This window comes from Chlamydomonas reinhardtii, chromosome 7 (genome assembly GCF_000002595.2).
Source record: "Chlamydomonas reinhardtii strain CC-503 cw92 mt+ chromosome 7, whole genome shotgun sequence".
Classification (NCBI taxonomy): Eukaryota; Viridiplantae; Chlorophyta; class Chlorophyceae; order Chlamydomonadales; family Chlamydomonadaceae; genus Chlamydomonas; species Chlamydomonas reinhardtii.
Window position 1 is genome coordinate 1,600,272 of NC_057010.1, and position 13,333 is coordinate 1,613,604.

The 13,333-nt window shown below is 62.8% G+C and overlaps 3 protein-coding genes across 3 annotated transcripts; 1 reads left to right on the top strand and 2 right to left on the bottom strand.

The window, feature by feature from the left end:
- The first annotated feature begins 812 nt into the window (after window positions 1-812).
- CHLRE_07g324932v5 (uncharacterized protein) lies at window positions 813-8,444 on the top strand. The gene is made up of 5 exons (XM_043064032.1): window positions 813-1,484; window positions 1,944-1,995; window positions 2,228-2,380; window positions 2,668-2,790; window positions 2,939-8,444. The coding sequence occupies exons 1-5, from the start codon at window positions 1,474-1,476 to the stop codon at window positions 6,632-6,634; spliced, it is 4,035 nt and encodes a 1,344-aa protein (XP_042922600.1). The 5' UTR covers window positions 813-1,473; the 3' UTR covers window positions 6,635-8,444.
- A 41-nt stretch (window positions 8,445-8,485) lies between these two features.
- CHLRE_07g325000v5 (uncharacterized protein) lies at window positions 8,486-12,452 on the bottom strand. Its single transcript, XM_043064033.1, has 9 exons — window positions 12,118-12,452; window positions 11,866-11,957; window positions 11,661-11,720; window positions 11,329-11,469; window positions 11,031-11,102; window positions 10,709-10,832; window positions 10,145-10,497; window positions 9,724-9,888; window positions 8,486-9,431 (listed from the first exon to the last, which is right to left on the bottom strand). The coding sequence occupies exons 1-9, from the start codon at window positions 12,371-12,373 to the stop codon at window positions 9,000-9,002; spliced, it is 1,695 nt and encodes a 564-aa protein (XP_042922601.1). The 5' UTR covers window positions 12,374-12,452; the 3' UTR covers window positions 8,486-8,999.
- A 54-nt stretch (window positions 12,453-12,506) lies between these two features.
- On the bottom strand, window positions 12,507-13,112 carry CHLRE_07g325026v5 (uncharacterized protein). Its single transcript, XM_043064034.1, has one exon. It carries the CDS (start codon window positions 13,082-13,084, stop codon window positions 12,887-12,889), a length of 198 nt encoding a protein of 65 aa, XP_042922602.1. The 5' UTR covers window positions 13,085-13,112; the 3' UTR covers window positions 12,507-12,886.
- Between the last annotated feature and the right edge of the window lie 221 nt (window positions 13,113-13,333).

Below are 13,333 nucleotides of genomic sequence, written 5' to 3' on the forward strand. Positions count from 1 at the left end.
CCTTGTTTCTCGGCCCGCCTGTGGGTCGTCTGCTTGTCGTGCTTGCGCCTGGCTGTTCTTGGTTCTTGCCCCGCTCGGCCGCTGCTTCCCCTCTGTCCCCTGTCCGCAGGTGTGTGCGTGGCTTTGGCCTTTCCGAGTTTTTTCCTTGGCGCTCCTGCGGGGCGTCTTCTTTCGCTTGTCAGGGCTGTTGTTTGGGCGCCATTGGGCGCTTATGGGTGTTCTCTGTGGTGGTGTGCGCGCTGCGCTTTTCTGGTTTTTTTCGTCGGGTTTGCGTGGGTTTTCTGCCCGCGCTGCGGCGGGGTCGTTGGCGTGGGTTTCGCTGCGCTGGCCTCGCTGGGGGCTTGTGTTCTCTTGGCTCTCTCCTGCTTGTAAGGCCCTCCTCCAAGGACAAGGCGATACCACAGCCCACCGTCACACGCCAGGTCGCGTGTGTTGGTCTCGCTAGAGAACCACGGATCAGAGGCATAGGCAGCGCGAATCCGGTCCCCGAAAGATACAGACACCTCAGGGGAATCAGCCGGGGCGGTCACGGGGTCACCAGTCGCTACCGGGGGTGCAGCAGCCCAGGCCGGTGGACTCACCAGGCGACGCGTCTTGACAGGAGGAGCAGGCGCGGGAGCAGTAGCGGTAGCACGCTTAGTCCCAGCGGCCGGCTTCTTGTCAGGCGCAGCCGGAGCCGGTACAGCAGGCGACGGTGTAGGCTTGGCGGTCTTCGGAGCAGGCGCTTGCGTCTGCGCGGGCTTAGCCGCGGCAGAGGGCGCCGTGCCCAGCCCAGAAGCCTTTCGCGCTTGTCCACGCGTGACCATGTGTAACCAGATACCCTGCAGAAGGGGGTGGCGACTCAGGGCGTCAGCAACGTTCAAGGTCCCCTTCAGGTACTCCCAGGTGTAGTTAAAGCGCGCAAGATACTCCATCCAGCGGGCTTGTCGACGGTTCAGTGTCGGTACACCATCCAGAAATGTTAAGGGCTTGTGGTCAGTTTTTACCGTAAACGGTTGGCCCTCCAGGTAACAGCGCCACTCCTTGAGCGCATGAAGAACCGCCAGAAACTCCTGCTCACCCGTGGTGTAGCGAGTCTCCGGACCTGTGAACTTCTTGCTCGAAAAGGCAATAGGGCGGCCGTTTTGCAGCAGAACAGCGCCGGACCCAAGCAGCGAGGCGTCAGTCACAACCTCTACGCGGAATGGCTGGGAGTAATCAGGGTAAGCAAGCAAGATATCAGAAGCAACAGCCTGCTTGATAGCGTCAAACGCGGCTTGACAGGAGGCTGTCCAAGCAGAAGCCGACGTAAACGCGCCCTTCTTCAACAGTGCCGTGAGCGGCGCAGCCAGAATTGAGTAACGCTCAATGAACTTACGGAAGTAGTTGGTCAGCCCCAAAAACTTGCGAAGCTCCAGCAGGTTCCTGGGCGCCGGCCAGTTCCGTACCGCCGAGGACTTCTTCGGGTCCATCCGCACACCATCAGCAGACACGATGTGGCCCAGGTACTCAACCTGGTCTCGATACCAATTGTGGTGCTGGAACACCGTGTGTATGGAGGTAGTGAGAACTACCGGGTTTGGAAGGCAAGGCCGTGTAAGTAGTCGGTGTAGCCGCCGGAGGCTTCACCCGACCCTACCATGCCCGACGCCAGCGCAGGTGCCAGCTTGTCGGAAGACTCGTATACAGATATAGAAACCCGATGTTGAGGACACAGTCAGAACCCTCACTAACAGCACAGATTGCTGCACACAGCGCCAGAGCTGTGCCCCGGGCGGTTACGCCAGCTGTAACGCCCCAGAGTCGGACAGACAGACAGAGACTCTGCCGGCACGTACCAGAAGTGCCACGGACTCAGACGTCCTACGTTGTAAGCCCCAGACTTGGCACTACAACAGCCATCTCATACACCGGGGCGTTGCAGTGAAGCGGCGTTGCCTTGCCTGCTGTACTTACTTGTGCAGAATCATTGGCAAGGACCTGGACGTGGTGCACAACTCTGAGCCCTACGGGACGGTGCGTTGCATAGATGTTTCGAAGCAGGTTGCATACCGTTGCTGTGTCAATCTCTATCTGCAAGTGTGCCCGCGCTCGTATTTGCTCGAGCACTCAATCACTTCCTCCCTCCGTCACAACGATTTTGGTCCTCACCTTCTGTACATTTCCACACACACACACACACACACACACACACACACACACACACACACACACACACACACACACACACACACACACACACACACAGGTGGCATACATGGCCCCCGAGACGGTGGGCGGCAGCAGCTACAAGTCCAGCGACGTGTGGAGCTACGGCGTGGTGGTGTGGCAGCTGGTCACGGGCGAGGCGGCGCCGTGGCCTGGCCTACGGAATGTGCAAGTCATGCTGGGCGTGCTGCAGGTGCGCGCGTGTGTACGGTGTCGCGTGTCTGTGTAGGTATTCTACGGTGGTGCTAGGTACAGTAGTTAGTGACATGTACACGTGCATGCGCACAGCATGGAAGGATGGCTGACATCATGCGCAGCCATGGGGTCCCACCGCCTGCGTACATCTGTCCCTGGAAACTGCTGTTGCACCGCCGAACGAAGTATTCGTACTGCATCATGGCGTATGGGGGTTTCGCGTCACGACGTGTCTTGATGCAACACGTGCGCCGCCGCTACCCCAACATGCACCACCGCGCACAGGGAGATCTGCGCTTGACGGTGCCACCCAGCACCTACCCGCCGCTGGCGCACCTTCTGGAGAGCTGCCTGGCCCGCGACCACACCCAGCGACCCTCCTTCGACGAGCTGGTCATGCAGCTGCAGGTGCGTGGGTGCGTGAACCGTGGAGCGGGGGCAGCAAAAGGGGAGCTTGGGTCCGGGCGCCTCGTGCCACTTGTTGTCTGACCGAGTTCACGTCCACGTACACCGTATTTCACTGGCTCCACCCATCACCCATCCCCGTGCTGGACAGGCCATGGTGCGCGACCTAGCTCGCGCCAATCAGCTCGAGCTGCCGGTGCATCTGCAGCAGCAGCTCCGGCAGGGCCAGCCGCAATCACAGCTGCACCTGCCCCCCACCAGCGGGAACAGCAACTCGACCTCCGCGCCTCACACGCCCGCCGAGACGACGGCTGCCGCATCCCACGCGGAATGCACGGGATCTGGGCCGAATCCGGCTTTGCGATGCGTCACTGCCCTTGATCTGGTCACAGCCAATTCGGGCGCCAGTGGCGCTGGCGCCGGATACGTCGCTGCAGCCGCAGGCAGCAGTGGCAGGCCCGTGTCGCCCTTCCTCACGGCATCGCCGGCAGGTCCGTGTCCGGGCGGCGCCGGCGGACAGTCGCTGGCGGCGGCGGTGGCGGCCGGGGCGGCAACGTCCAGCGGCGCCGGCCCCACGCCATCCTCCAGCGTGCTTGCAACCAGCTACCCTGCAAGTTCCAGGTACTTGACCGCAGCCGCGGTGGCGACGCCGGCGTCCAACTCCTTGGGACTTCTCGCCATGGGCTCAGGCGGCAGCGCGGCCGGCGGGCCCGGCGGGGCGGGTGGTACGCTTGCCCCGAGCGCGCGCGCGGGAGGCAGCGCAGCAGAGGTATTCCTAGCACAGCCGCCGCGGGCAGCAGCAGCAGGCCCCCTGCTGCTGCCGGCGGCGCCTACAAGTGGAGCAAGGGCGGAGGGCTCCACCGCAGCCGCCTTCGTGACAGCCGCAGCTGCCGCCAGCGATGCCAGCATGATGCTTCCCGTGCCACCGCCACAGCCTCTGCTGCAACCAGCACCCGGTGGCGGGCCGCAGCAAACGCAGGCGCCGCTGCCGCTGCCGAGGACCCTCTTCGACACGACCGCCGCTGCGCCGGCGCTGCATGCCGTGTCGCGTGGCCTGCCGTCGTCGGCCTCCGCGCTCACCAACACCACGCACTCCTCCACTAGCAACAGTGTCAGCCATAACTACGGCGCGCACGGGCCAATCGTCCGTGCTGGCGCTGGTGGCGCCCTTGCAGGCACCATGGCGGCCCTTGCTGTTGGGGGCCAGCGCCGCCCTCCTCCTCCACTTCAGGCCACAGCAGCTGCTGGCAGCGCCGCCGCGTTCGGCTCCGCCGTGTCCGCCCTGTTGCCGTGGCAGGTGGCGGTGAGGCAGCAGGACCCCATGCACCACCTCCGCGGCATGGCCCTTGCTCGGGCCGCGCTGGCTGTTGTGGAGGATATGGAGTCGGCTACCATGTCGTCCACTGTCAACTCAAACCTGCTGCGGGACATGCCGCCCCACAGCCACGTGACGGCGGGCAGCGGCTCTTCTGCGGACGCCGGCGCACAGTTCGGGACAACCGCCGCAGCAGGGACCTCCGCGACGGCGAATCACCCCGCGGTGCACGACAACAGCACTCAGGCTATTGCAGCCGCCGCTGCACGCGGCGACACGCCGCGTCTGGTGTCTTACGCCGATGCTGAGCTCATTGAGCCATCTTTTGCGTACATGGAGGCTGCTGGAATGCACGCCGTGAGGTACACAGCAGCCCCTGCAACGGCCGCTACCGCTGCTGCCGATGGCACTGTCACCGGCGGCTCTGCTACAGCCGCATCGGCCTCGGCTGGCGGTGGCATGCCTGAGCCTGCGGTTGCTGCGGCCATGTTGGCAGCGCTTCCGGCTGAGGTGCCGGTGCCGCTTCTGCGGTTGCCGCAACACTCCATCGTGGACTTGGTCGCTGTCAGGAGCGGCAGCGGCAACATCAGTGTGAATGCAGGTGCAGCGACCCATGTGCTCACAACCACCCAGGAGGCCAACGCCCCTGCCTCTGCCGACACGGCTTCTGGTAATGCGGCAGCCGCCAGTGCTGCTGCTCCGGCCGCCCTTGAGGCCTGTGATACCTCGTCGCTCGACAGTGGCGGATCCGGCCGTGCGGCAACGGGCGGCGTGCTCGGCAGTTCCAGCACTGTCCGCCCTACAACCTACACCGCTGCACACAGCACCAGCACCAACACCAACACAACCTACGCTGGCACAGCTGGCGCGGCGGCCATCACCTCAAGCTCCAACAACCAACTGACGACCGCAACACACCTTTCCTCCTCCTGGGCAAACACCACCGACCGCGACGCGCGCAGCAGCACTTTCTGGCACAGCACCACCACCGGCCTCGCCATGACCACCACGGCATGGGCTGCGGCCTCTGGCGGCGGCGTCCACAGCAGCCTGGGCACCGGAAGCCGGCAGCAGCTGCGGCAAGTGGGGCACACGAGCATCGGTCCAGGCGGCGCAGGCGGTGGCGTTGGTGGTGCCAGCAACAGCGTCGGTCAGCAGAGCGGCAGTATTGGACGGCTGGGTATGATGATGGAGCGGTCAGTGCTTTACGAGCTCTTCAGCCGCCGCTCGAGTCGGGCGACGGGCGCGCCGACGAATGATGATGACTTCGTTGTGATGACGGACGCGGGCATCCTGGTTGGCAGCGTGGGGCAGAGCGTGTCGGGCTCGCGCCAGCACCTGCTGCAGCTGCAGCTGCAGGGCGTGGGCGAAGGGCTGCCGGGTGGCGTACCAGCAGCGACGGCCCTGAGCCTGGCGGACGGTGCGGCTGGGGCCTCGGCGGGAGGTGGTGGCGGAGGTGCGGGCGGAGGCGGGCTGCTGGCGGCTGTGCCCGAGGCACACGTCGGATTCATGGTGGCTGCAGGCAACGGTGGTGGTGGCCGCGGCAGCAGCGCACGCGCCGGCCGTTACTACCACATTGAGCCCGCGTTCCTGCCCATGTATGGTGACGGTGTGTTGGGACAATCGCTCGCCTACGGCGCTGCTGCCGCTCCTGCGGCGACAGACCCAGCCGCGCTGCTGCCCCCAAGGGTGCTCCGGTCGGCGGCGTTGGCGGGCGGTAGGGACAAAGCAGGAGGTGCTGGTCGCCACGGTGACAGGATGGCGGCTGCAGGCAGCAGCGCAACCGCCGGCGGAGCCGTCATGGCAGCAGGCGCTGTGCATCCCCACTCGCTGCTCCCGCCGGTGCGGGAAGAGGCTGCCGCGCCGACCTCCACTAGCAGCGTTCACACGAGCTACACGGGCACAGGTGTCAGCGGCTCCCTAGCTGCTCATTCCGGGCCCGGCGTGGGCGTCGGCACCGGCGGTGGCAGCAACGCTGGCGGCGCCGGCACCGGTGGTGATAGCGGGGTCGTCGACAGCAGCGGCCTGCTGCTTTTGTACGGCAGCGGCGCAGCCGGCGGCGGCTCGTCGCGGGGCGGCTCCAGCACCGGCGTCCCCGCGGTCGCGCAGCCCGCTGGCAGCAGCATCGGACATCCCCACAGCCGTGGCAGCAGCACGCACCAGTACTTTCAAGGGTTGCCGCCGGGCTCTGCAGGCGGCGCGACGGGCACGAGCGGCGGAGCCTACCTGCCTCGCCCCAATTATTTCAATACCGTGTATGGATCCACCGGCAACGACGAGGGCAGCGGCAGTGACGGATCCCTGCCGCTGTTCAGCATGCTTCAGGCAGGGCTGGCGCGCGCACGCGAGCGAGAAGCCGCGAGTCGTGCCAGCGGGGCTGCTGTGCCTAGATCCACTGGAACATCAGCACCCGCAGCACCCGCAGCAGCTGCGTCGCCTCCATCCATGTCAGCTGCGTTGGGAAGGGATGCTGCAGCTGGCGCTTCTGTAGCAGCGCCGACTGCTAGTTCGGTCACGAATCGTGATGGCTAAGTTTACGGCGCACGGATGACATTGAACGACAGGCCCGTGTGCTGCATTGTCAACTGCTGCATGGGGAAACAGTGCACATGCAAGGGCTTGGCAACCATGTGGTACCGCCCGGCCAGGCCGTGCCGGACCGGCACGCACATCGACTCGCACTTCATACCAACAGACAGCAGCACTTCTGTGTGCTGAACGCATTGTGGGTTGAGCGGTGGCGTTAGGCTTGGGTATTTCGTGGCGGGGTCAGCCCCAAGATCTTCCTTGAGAGGGACAACTTCATGTCATGGTCCGGGAGCAGACTGGGCAATGCATTGTAATGCATTCTTGCCGGTGTCATTTAGTGTGCTTGACTTGGTGCGTGCATTTCCCGAATCCAGGCACCCATGCATGGCTGGATCGTGCTTGCCCAATCGGCTGAAGTGCTGGCTCTTGTATACTACTATAATATGAATAAGGATTCAGTCCCGTGGCGTTGCGCACCCTACGGGAAAATGATTTGTTTGTGGGCTGCACCATGCCAAGTGGAGACTGCTTTCGATGCACGCCTGCAACCAATGCTGGGGGCCTACTGAGGGGGTAGGTCCATTGAAGAGTTTGAGGCAGCACTCGTACGGCATGTAATCCAAAGCATAGAGTTCGGATGCCAGTGCTTCTGTAGGCTTCGTGAGGATGCATGGCATATGCACGATTGCGGGCGTGCCTACTGGGTACGACGAATCTCCCGGACGGGGTTCACATGCTTGAGGCCTGCACTACAACCGCGTAGCCACGTCGTTTTGTGCTACTGGGCGGCAGCATACTTGCATGGACGTAGCTTCACATTCCCTTGCCTCTGAGAACTTTTCAGCGTTTTTGCAATGCCGCGATCGAATGATTGGAACAGATGCACAAACGCGCACGTCGAAGGCTTGCTCGATTGCTCATTGACTGCACGCACGGTCAAGAGATAGAGATGCATATGTCGTGGAACGATGGGAGGGGGCCATGGGTGCCAGGCACCCACATGACCGGGTTCATGTACCGCCTCCATGAGCGCCCCAACCGTGGGCTTGCCTGCAGGCAGCAGGTCTCTTGAAGCATGGTTAGGTTCTATACAGGCTGCCTGCTAGCAAGCTACGGCAGGACACGGCAACCGTCCAACTTAGCCTGGGGATCGCAATCACTGCTGGGATTGCCTGCTCACGTCTGATTAGTCATGGTTTCTGCAGAGTGGCGCTGTCGCTGATTGCGAGTGCAAATGCTCCCCCGCGCGGCATAGCCTGGATCACCAAATGTCACAGGCCCAGGCCGTGGGCCAGGCGTAGGCGTCACGTGACCATTAGAAGTGAAGCATGCGGGAACCGGATTTTGTAGGTATTACTGCGCATTTCCAAGTTATTTATGGAGCGCGACTATTAATAACATTTCCATGCAGTAGGACGAGGCTTGGGCCTTGGAAACTGGAAGCGTGTCTATGGTCCTAATCATAGACACGCGGAGCTTGATGTGGCATTTAGGACCAGAGCTGGGCTCTTTGACTGTTGCCGTATGGCGCAGCGTGACTGCGTGGGGGCAGTGCAGTGTTATGGGGACCACATCCAACCGAAGCTCATATTTAGTTAGGCGTGTGTGCCTGGTGCTATGTTGACCGTGTGTCGGGTTGTTCCAAGAAGCGGCGATGGCGCATTTATGGTCCGGATTCAAGCATCTCTCTCCATCATTTAGGTGTGCATGCCGGATCGGTGCGGATGCGGGCGTACCACTGGCCGCTTCTTGTTGTAGGCTTTGGGCAGAGCTTCCGTGTTCACCCACTGATGGGCAAATGCGCACTCTTCCCGGCACGCACCATGCCACGCCGTGAAAGCCGCGCAGATGAACGTACATTTAGCATTACACTCTTGTAGTCTTCACTGTGTTGTAATAGCAGTACAGCCCCCCCCCCAGTGGACTATTTGACAGGCCGGGTTGCGGCTCCGCGGGGCCACCTTATCCTGACCGTGGGGGCTTGGGGCACCCGTGGCTATGTTTGATTTTTCGACACTGCGAGGGGGACCACATATCTTATCAACACTGCTTTTCATCAGCGCCAGCAGTTTGAAAGTCCGACATCACAGTAGCCATCAAGATACGGGGACAGCATTGCCAGCACATTACACGGGAAGCAGATACGTAGTCCCTCGCGGCTTTGTTACTCAACAGTGCCACCCGGCACAGCCGCATGTGTTCATGGTCTCGTTTCTCTGCGCACCGTGCTTGTCTTCATGCACACACGCTCACACACAGACGCACACACACACACACACACACACACACACACACACACATACACACACTCTCTCTCTCTCACGCGGACTCGGGCGCACCACACCATGCACCTCTGCCCCACGTACGCTCACAGCCGACGATGCAGCCGCACGCGCAGGCCCTCCTTGGGTGCAGGCGACGGCACCACGCCCCACTGCTCCGCTGGGTTCACCGCCTCCCACTCATACCCACGTGCCAGCACCGCCAGCACCACCAGCAGCTCCGTCATGACCAGGTTACGACCCAGGCACGTGCGCACGCCCGAGCCAAAGGGCAGACTGTACTCGGGCTGTGCGCCGCGCGCGGCGCCCCCGCCGCCGGCGTGCATAGGGCATCCGCCGGCCGCCACTGCCCCTGCTGCTGCCGCCCCTCCTGTTGTTGCTGCGGCCGCCGTGCTGTCACCCGCGGTTCCAGTAGTGCTGGTGCTACTGCCGCTGCTGCCAAGCCAGCGCTCGGGCTGGAACTGGTCCTTGTTGTAGCGCGTGACCGAGTCGCCAACGTGGCACCAGACGCGCCAGCCCTGCGGTGCGGAAGGCCCACACACAAATGCACGTGCATGAGCGCAGCAAACACCCGAAGGTACAGAATGAAGGGGTGCACATGCGCAAGCGCACACACTCCCTTGTCGCCCGCCGCATGCTGTCGGCTGCCCCACCGGCCACCGGCCACCGGACCCCGCCAGTTTGGCCTGTTTGGTTCAGTTTGGGCTGGTATTTACAATCCCCCTCTTGGTATTGGAAGGAACTGTGAACCACTCCCGCTGCCCCCGCCCAGCAACCGCAAGCGCACAACGTGCACAGCCGCACTCCCACCTTCGGGATGCGGCGGCCCTGCAGCTCGAAGTCCACCAGTGCGAGACGGAACACGGCGGGCACGGCGGGCGTGATGCGCAACAGCTCACGTGCCACCGCCGTGCCGTACGACATCTCGTCCAGCGCCTCAGCCGTGATGGCGGGCCCGTGCCGAGATACGATGTCCTGTCGTACAGCCGTGGGCCAAGGCGGCACGGCAATTCGTGTCATCACAGGCCACCAGGTAGAGAGTGCGTTTAGGTGGTTCAGGCACACCATGGACAGATGCGGCTCGGGCGTTAGACGCCTCTCACGCCCGTTGCGTGACACGTGCGCATACCGGTATGCGGCCGTCCTAACCAGCCCATGCTCGCGGCCAGCGCTGGCCAGCGCCGTCCTATGCCGCAACCCCAACTGTAACCTAGCAGAGCCCCAGCCCGACCTGCTGCTCCTGCCTTAGCGCCGCCATGACCCCGCCGGTGGCGCCACCATTGGGTCCGGCGGCGTTGGTCGCGAGGTGCTGCAGCGCCTTGGCCAGCGAAGGACCAGTGGAGGCGTTGCCGAAGAAGGCGGCGGCGGCGTTGTCCACCAGCAGCGAGTCGGGCAGCGCCGTGCCGGTGGCGGCGGCGGCGGCAGCGGCCGCGACCACGTCTGACATTGCGCAGTCAAAGGCGGGCGCGGAGGATGGGGAGACGGAGACGGTGGCGGAGGCCGCGGTGTGCTGGCGGCTGCGTTGAATGGATTGGGACACCAGCTGTCCGAACTCCTGGCGCGCCGCCACCGCCTTGCCGTACGCTGTGAGGGGCGTAGAGTGTGCCGCATGATGCATCCGTCAGTCAACAGGAGCGAGTTGGCAGGACCAACCTCAGCACCAGAGACCCGCTTGCTGCCCGCCCGCAGCACATGACTCCTTACGCCCGCCGGTCCCAGCTTTCCTCCACCAGATTCGCCCCAAACCAACAGTCTTAGGGCTGCTGCTGCAAGCCTGTCCCTCGCACGCACCTACCTGTGAACGGCAGCTGCACGGGCGGCGTGTTGAAGCCGGCCTGCAACGCCGACATGACGGCCTGCAGCTGGGCGGCACGGTCGCGGCTGCCGGCACCGCCCAAGACCACTCGGTCAAACACCGCCTGTGCCACGTGTGCGGAGGGGAGTTCCATGTGTGGTTGGTGTGGCGGGGAGCAGACACGTGCAGATCAGGAGGGGTGCTGGGGCATCTGCTGGGCTGAGTTCAGCTGAGCTGTGCAGCACGCATGTTTCAGACGTCGGCTATGTAGTCAGCGGCTTACTAATGGCTTGTGGATAGGAACAGCAGACTGAACGCTCACCTGTGACAGCAGCTGGCATGACTCAAAGCCAGCCGTAGGCTGTGGCCCCGCCGCCCACCCCGTCACATAATCCTGCAATGCATGGCACAGGACCATGTCAGCACGCGCTCGATACGCCCCCACACGTCACCACCATCTCAGCCCGACCCGCTCTTGGTGCACCCTGTTGTTTCTTGGGCGGCGCATGCGCCGAACGCCCCTCTTCAGGCAGGACCATTCTCGGCGGGACTTGATCCATTGGCACTCCCCTTCCCACGCCCTCGTTCTCTTGTTCCACCCCGCCGGCTGCTCCAATCACCTGCACCAGCTCCGCAATGGCTGGCACGTGCCGCCGCAGCGCCCTGTCCGCGAAGGCGTCCGACAGCGCCCGCTTGACGGCCCCGTGGCGGGGCCCCGTCAGCAGGTTGAGGCTGTCAGGGCCCACCAGCGTGGACGTGACCTGGCATGAGAAGCGGAAGCAGATGCAGGCATAGCGGCGAGCCATTGGTGCGGCCACCATTGCGCAATTGAACACGACGCACACGTAGCGTGCCCAGGCCCACAAGCACATGCAGTCATGCACATCCTAGCAAGCCGACAGTAGGGGCACACGCACAGTCAACGTGCATCAAATAGGTCTCTGCCGCCCACCTGCGGCCAGTCACTGGCCACCAGCCTGTCCTCCGCCGCCAGCACCGCACGCACCGCATCCTGTGAGTTGCGTTCCAAGGACCTCGCTTTATCCAACCCGGATAAATTCTGCATGCTTGGAGGTAGAGCATCGTAGCATGTACCTACGGATGAGCTTTTGCCCTGCAGTGCTTTGCGATGGCGTGCTGCCCACATCGCTACCCACCTCGCCGTACACCATGACTGTGGGCGCACCCAAGATGTTGGTCTTGTACACGTCGCCGTACCGCTCGCGGCGGCTGGTACCAAACGTGTCACCTGCACGATTTTGAAACGTGCTGCGCATCAACAGGCTCCCCGGTATGATGGGATGCTGCTAGAAACAGACAAAGCGGCCCAGCTAGACACTATACTGAGCCTCAGGGATGCACTCCCCTTGCATTGCAGCACATCTGCCAACTGCACAGCCGCGTCGTACCGTTTGTGATGAGCTCCAACGTTTCACCAACAACGGGGAGTCCCAGCGAGCCCTCCGGAAGCGGCAGTTCGGCCAATCCGGACTGGGCGGCCTTGGCACGCAAGCATGGCCGGTGACATGGGTGCAGACCAAAGTGGAGAGGACGTCCCCCGCTTGCGCGCCCATCGATATGATGGGCTGTGGGATAAGCTCTCCCTATCTTTGCACCGCGCGAGGAAGAGCGCATCCATAGCTGTGGCCCAGGCCCCCGAAGCATTTTACTTGGTTCGAGCGCGATGCAGGTATTTAAAAACGACCTTGTTTGAATCACAAGTCCACCAGTGAACAGAGTTTCGTTTACGGCGCAAAATGCATATGAAGGACTCAAGGACTGCGGTATCTGCGCTCACATCCAGGATACAGTGTTGCGTGCAATAGTGTCAAGCCACATTCATACCGATATACAGTATTGATTGTTGTTTCCGTCCCTCTGTGGCCTCGAGCCTGCCAACCGTTGTGCTAGCGCTTCGCATTGTGTTCGTGTGCCAGCCTGCGTGATTTATATGCCTCAAGTCCAGTACACACGTTGGCGCGTCCTTTCCTCCAGCCTTCCTTTTGACACCCGATGCTACTGCCCGACCTGCGGGCCAACTGTCGCGTAGGCTTCACGCCGGCAGGGTCCCTCAACATACTCCAGCTCCTCGTGCGGTGGATATACGATAGGGCGGTGTCCGACCCTGAGCGTTCAACCTGGGATAGCCGCCAGACCGTCCGCGGCAGACTCAGCCACTCACTTCCAGGGCGCGGGACCGTCCTTGCCCTTGCCCAGGTGCGGCGCCAGCAAGGCCAGCGCATGGTTGGCATATGGATTGGGTGTGGTCGTAAGGAACACGTTGGATCGGAGCGACGCTGGTAGGCTGTCAGTCGAGCGGTGCTCGGACCGCTCGAGCTTCCAGTCCCAGAGCCATCTGACGTTCTGGCCGGGCATTGTCTATGTAACGGTAATGAGCTAGACTTAGAATCTGACTTACACGCTAAACAACACGGCATGGTGTAGACAACACGCGCTGCGCTGCGCATTGTGTTCGTGCGCCTCGCTGCGTGCCGCAAAGATTATTACCCCTCAAGTCCAGTACGCAGCGCACATATCGATGCGCGGCGCGTAAAGCTCTCACGCGAAGCAGTAACCCGTTTTGCATCACGCTTGGAAATCGTTACCCAGGGGGTGAGCAGAAGT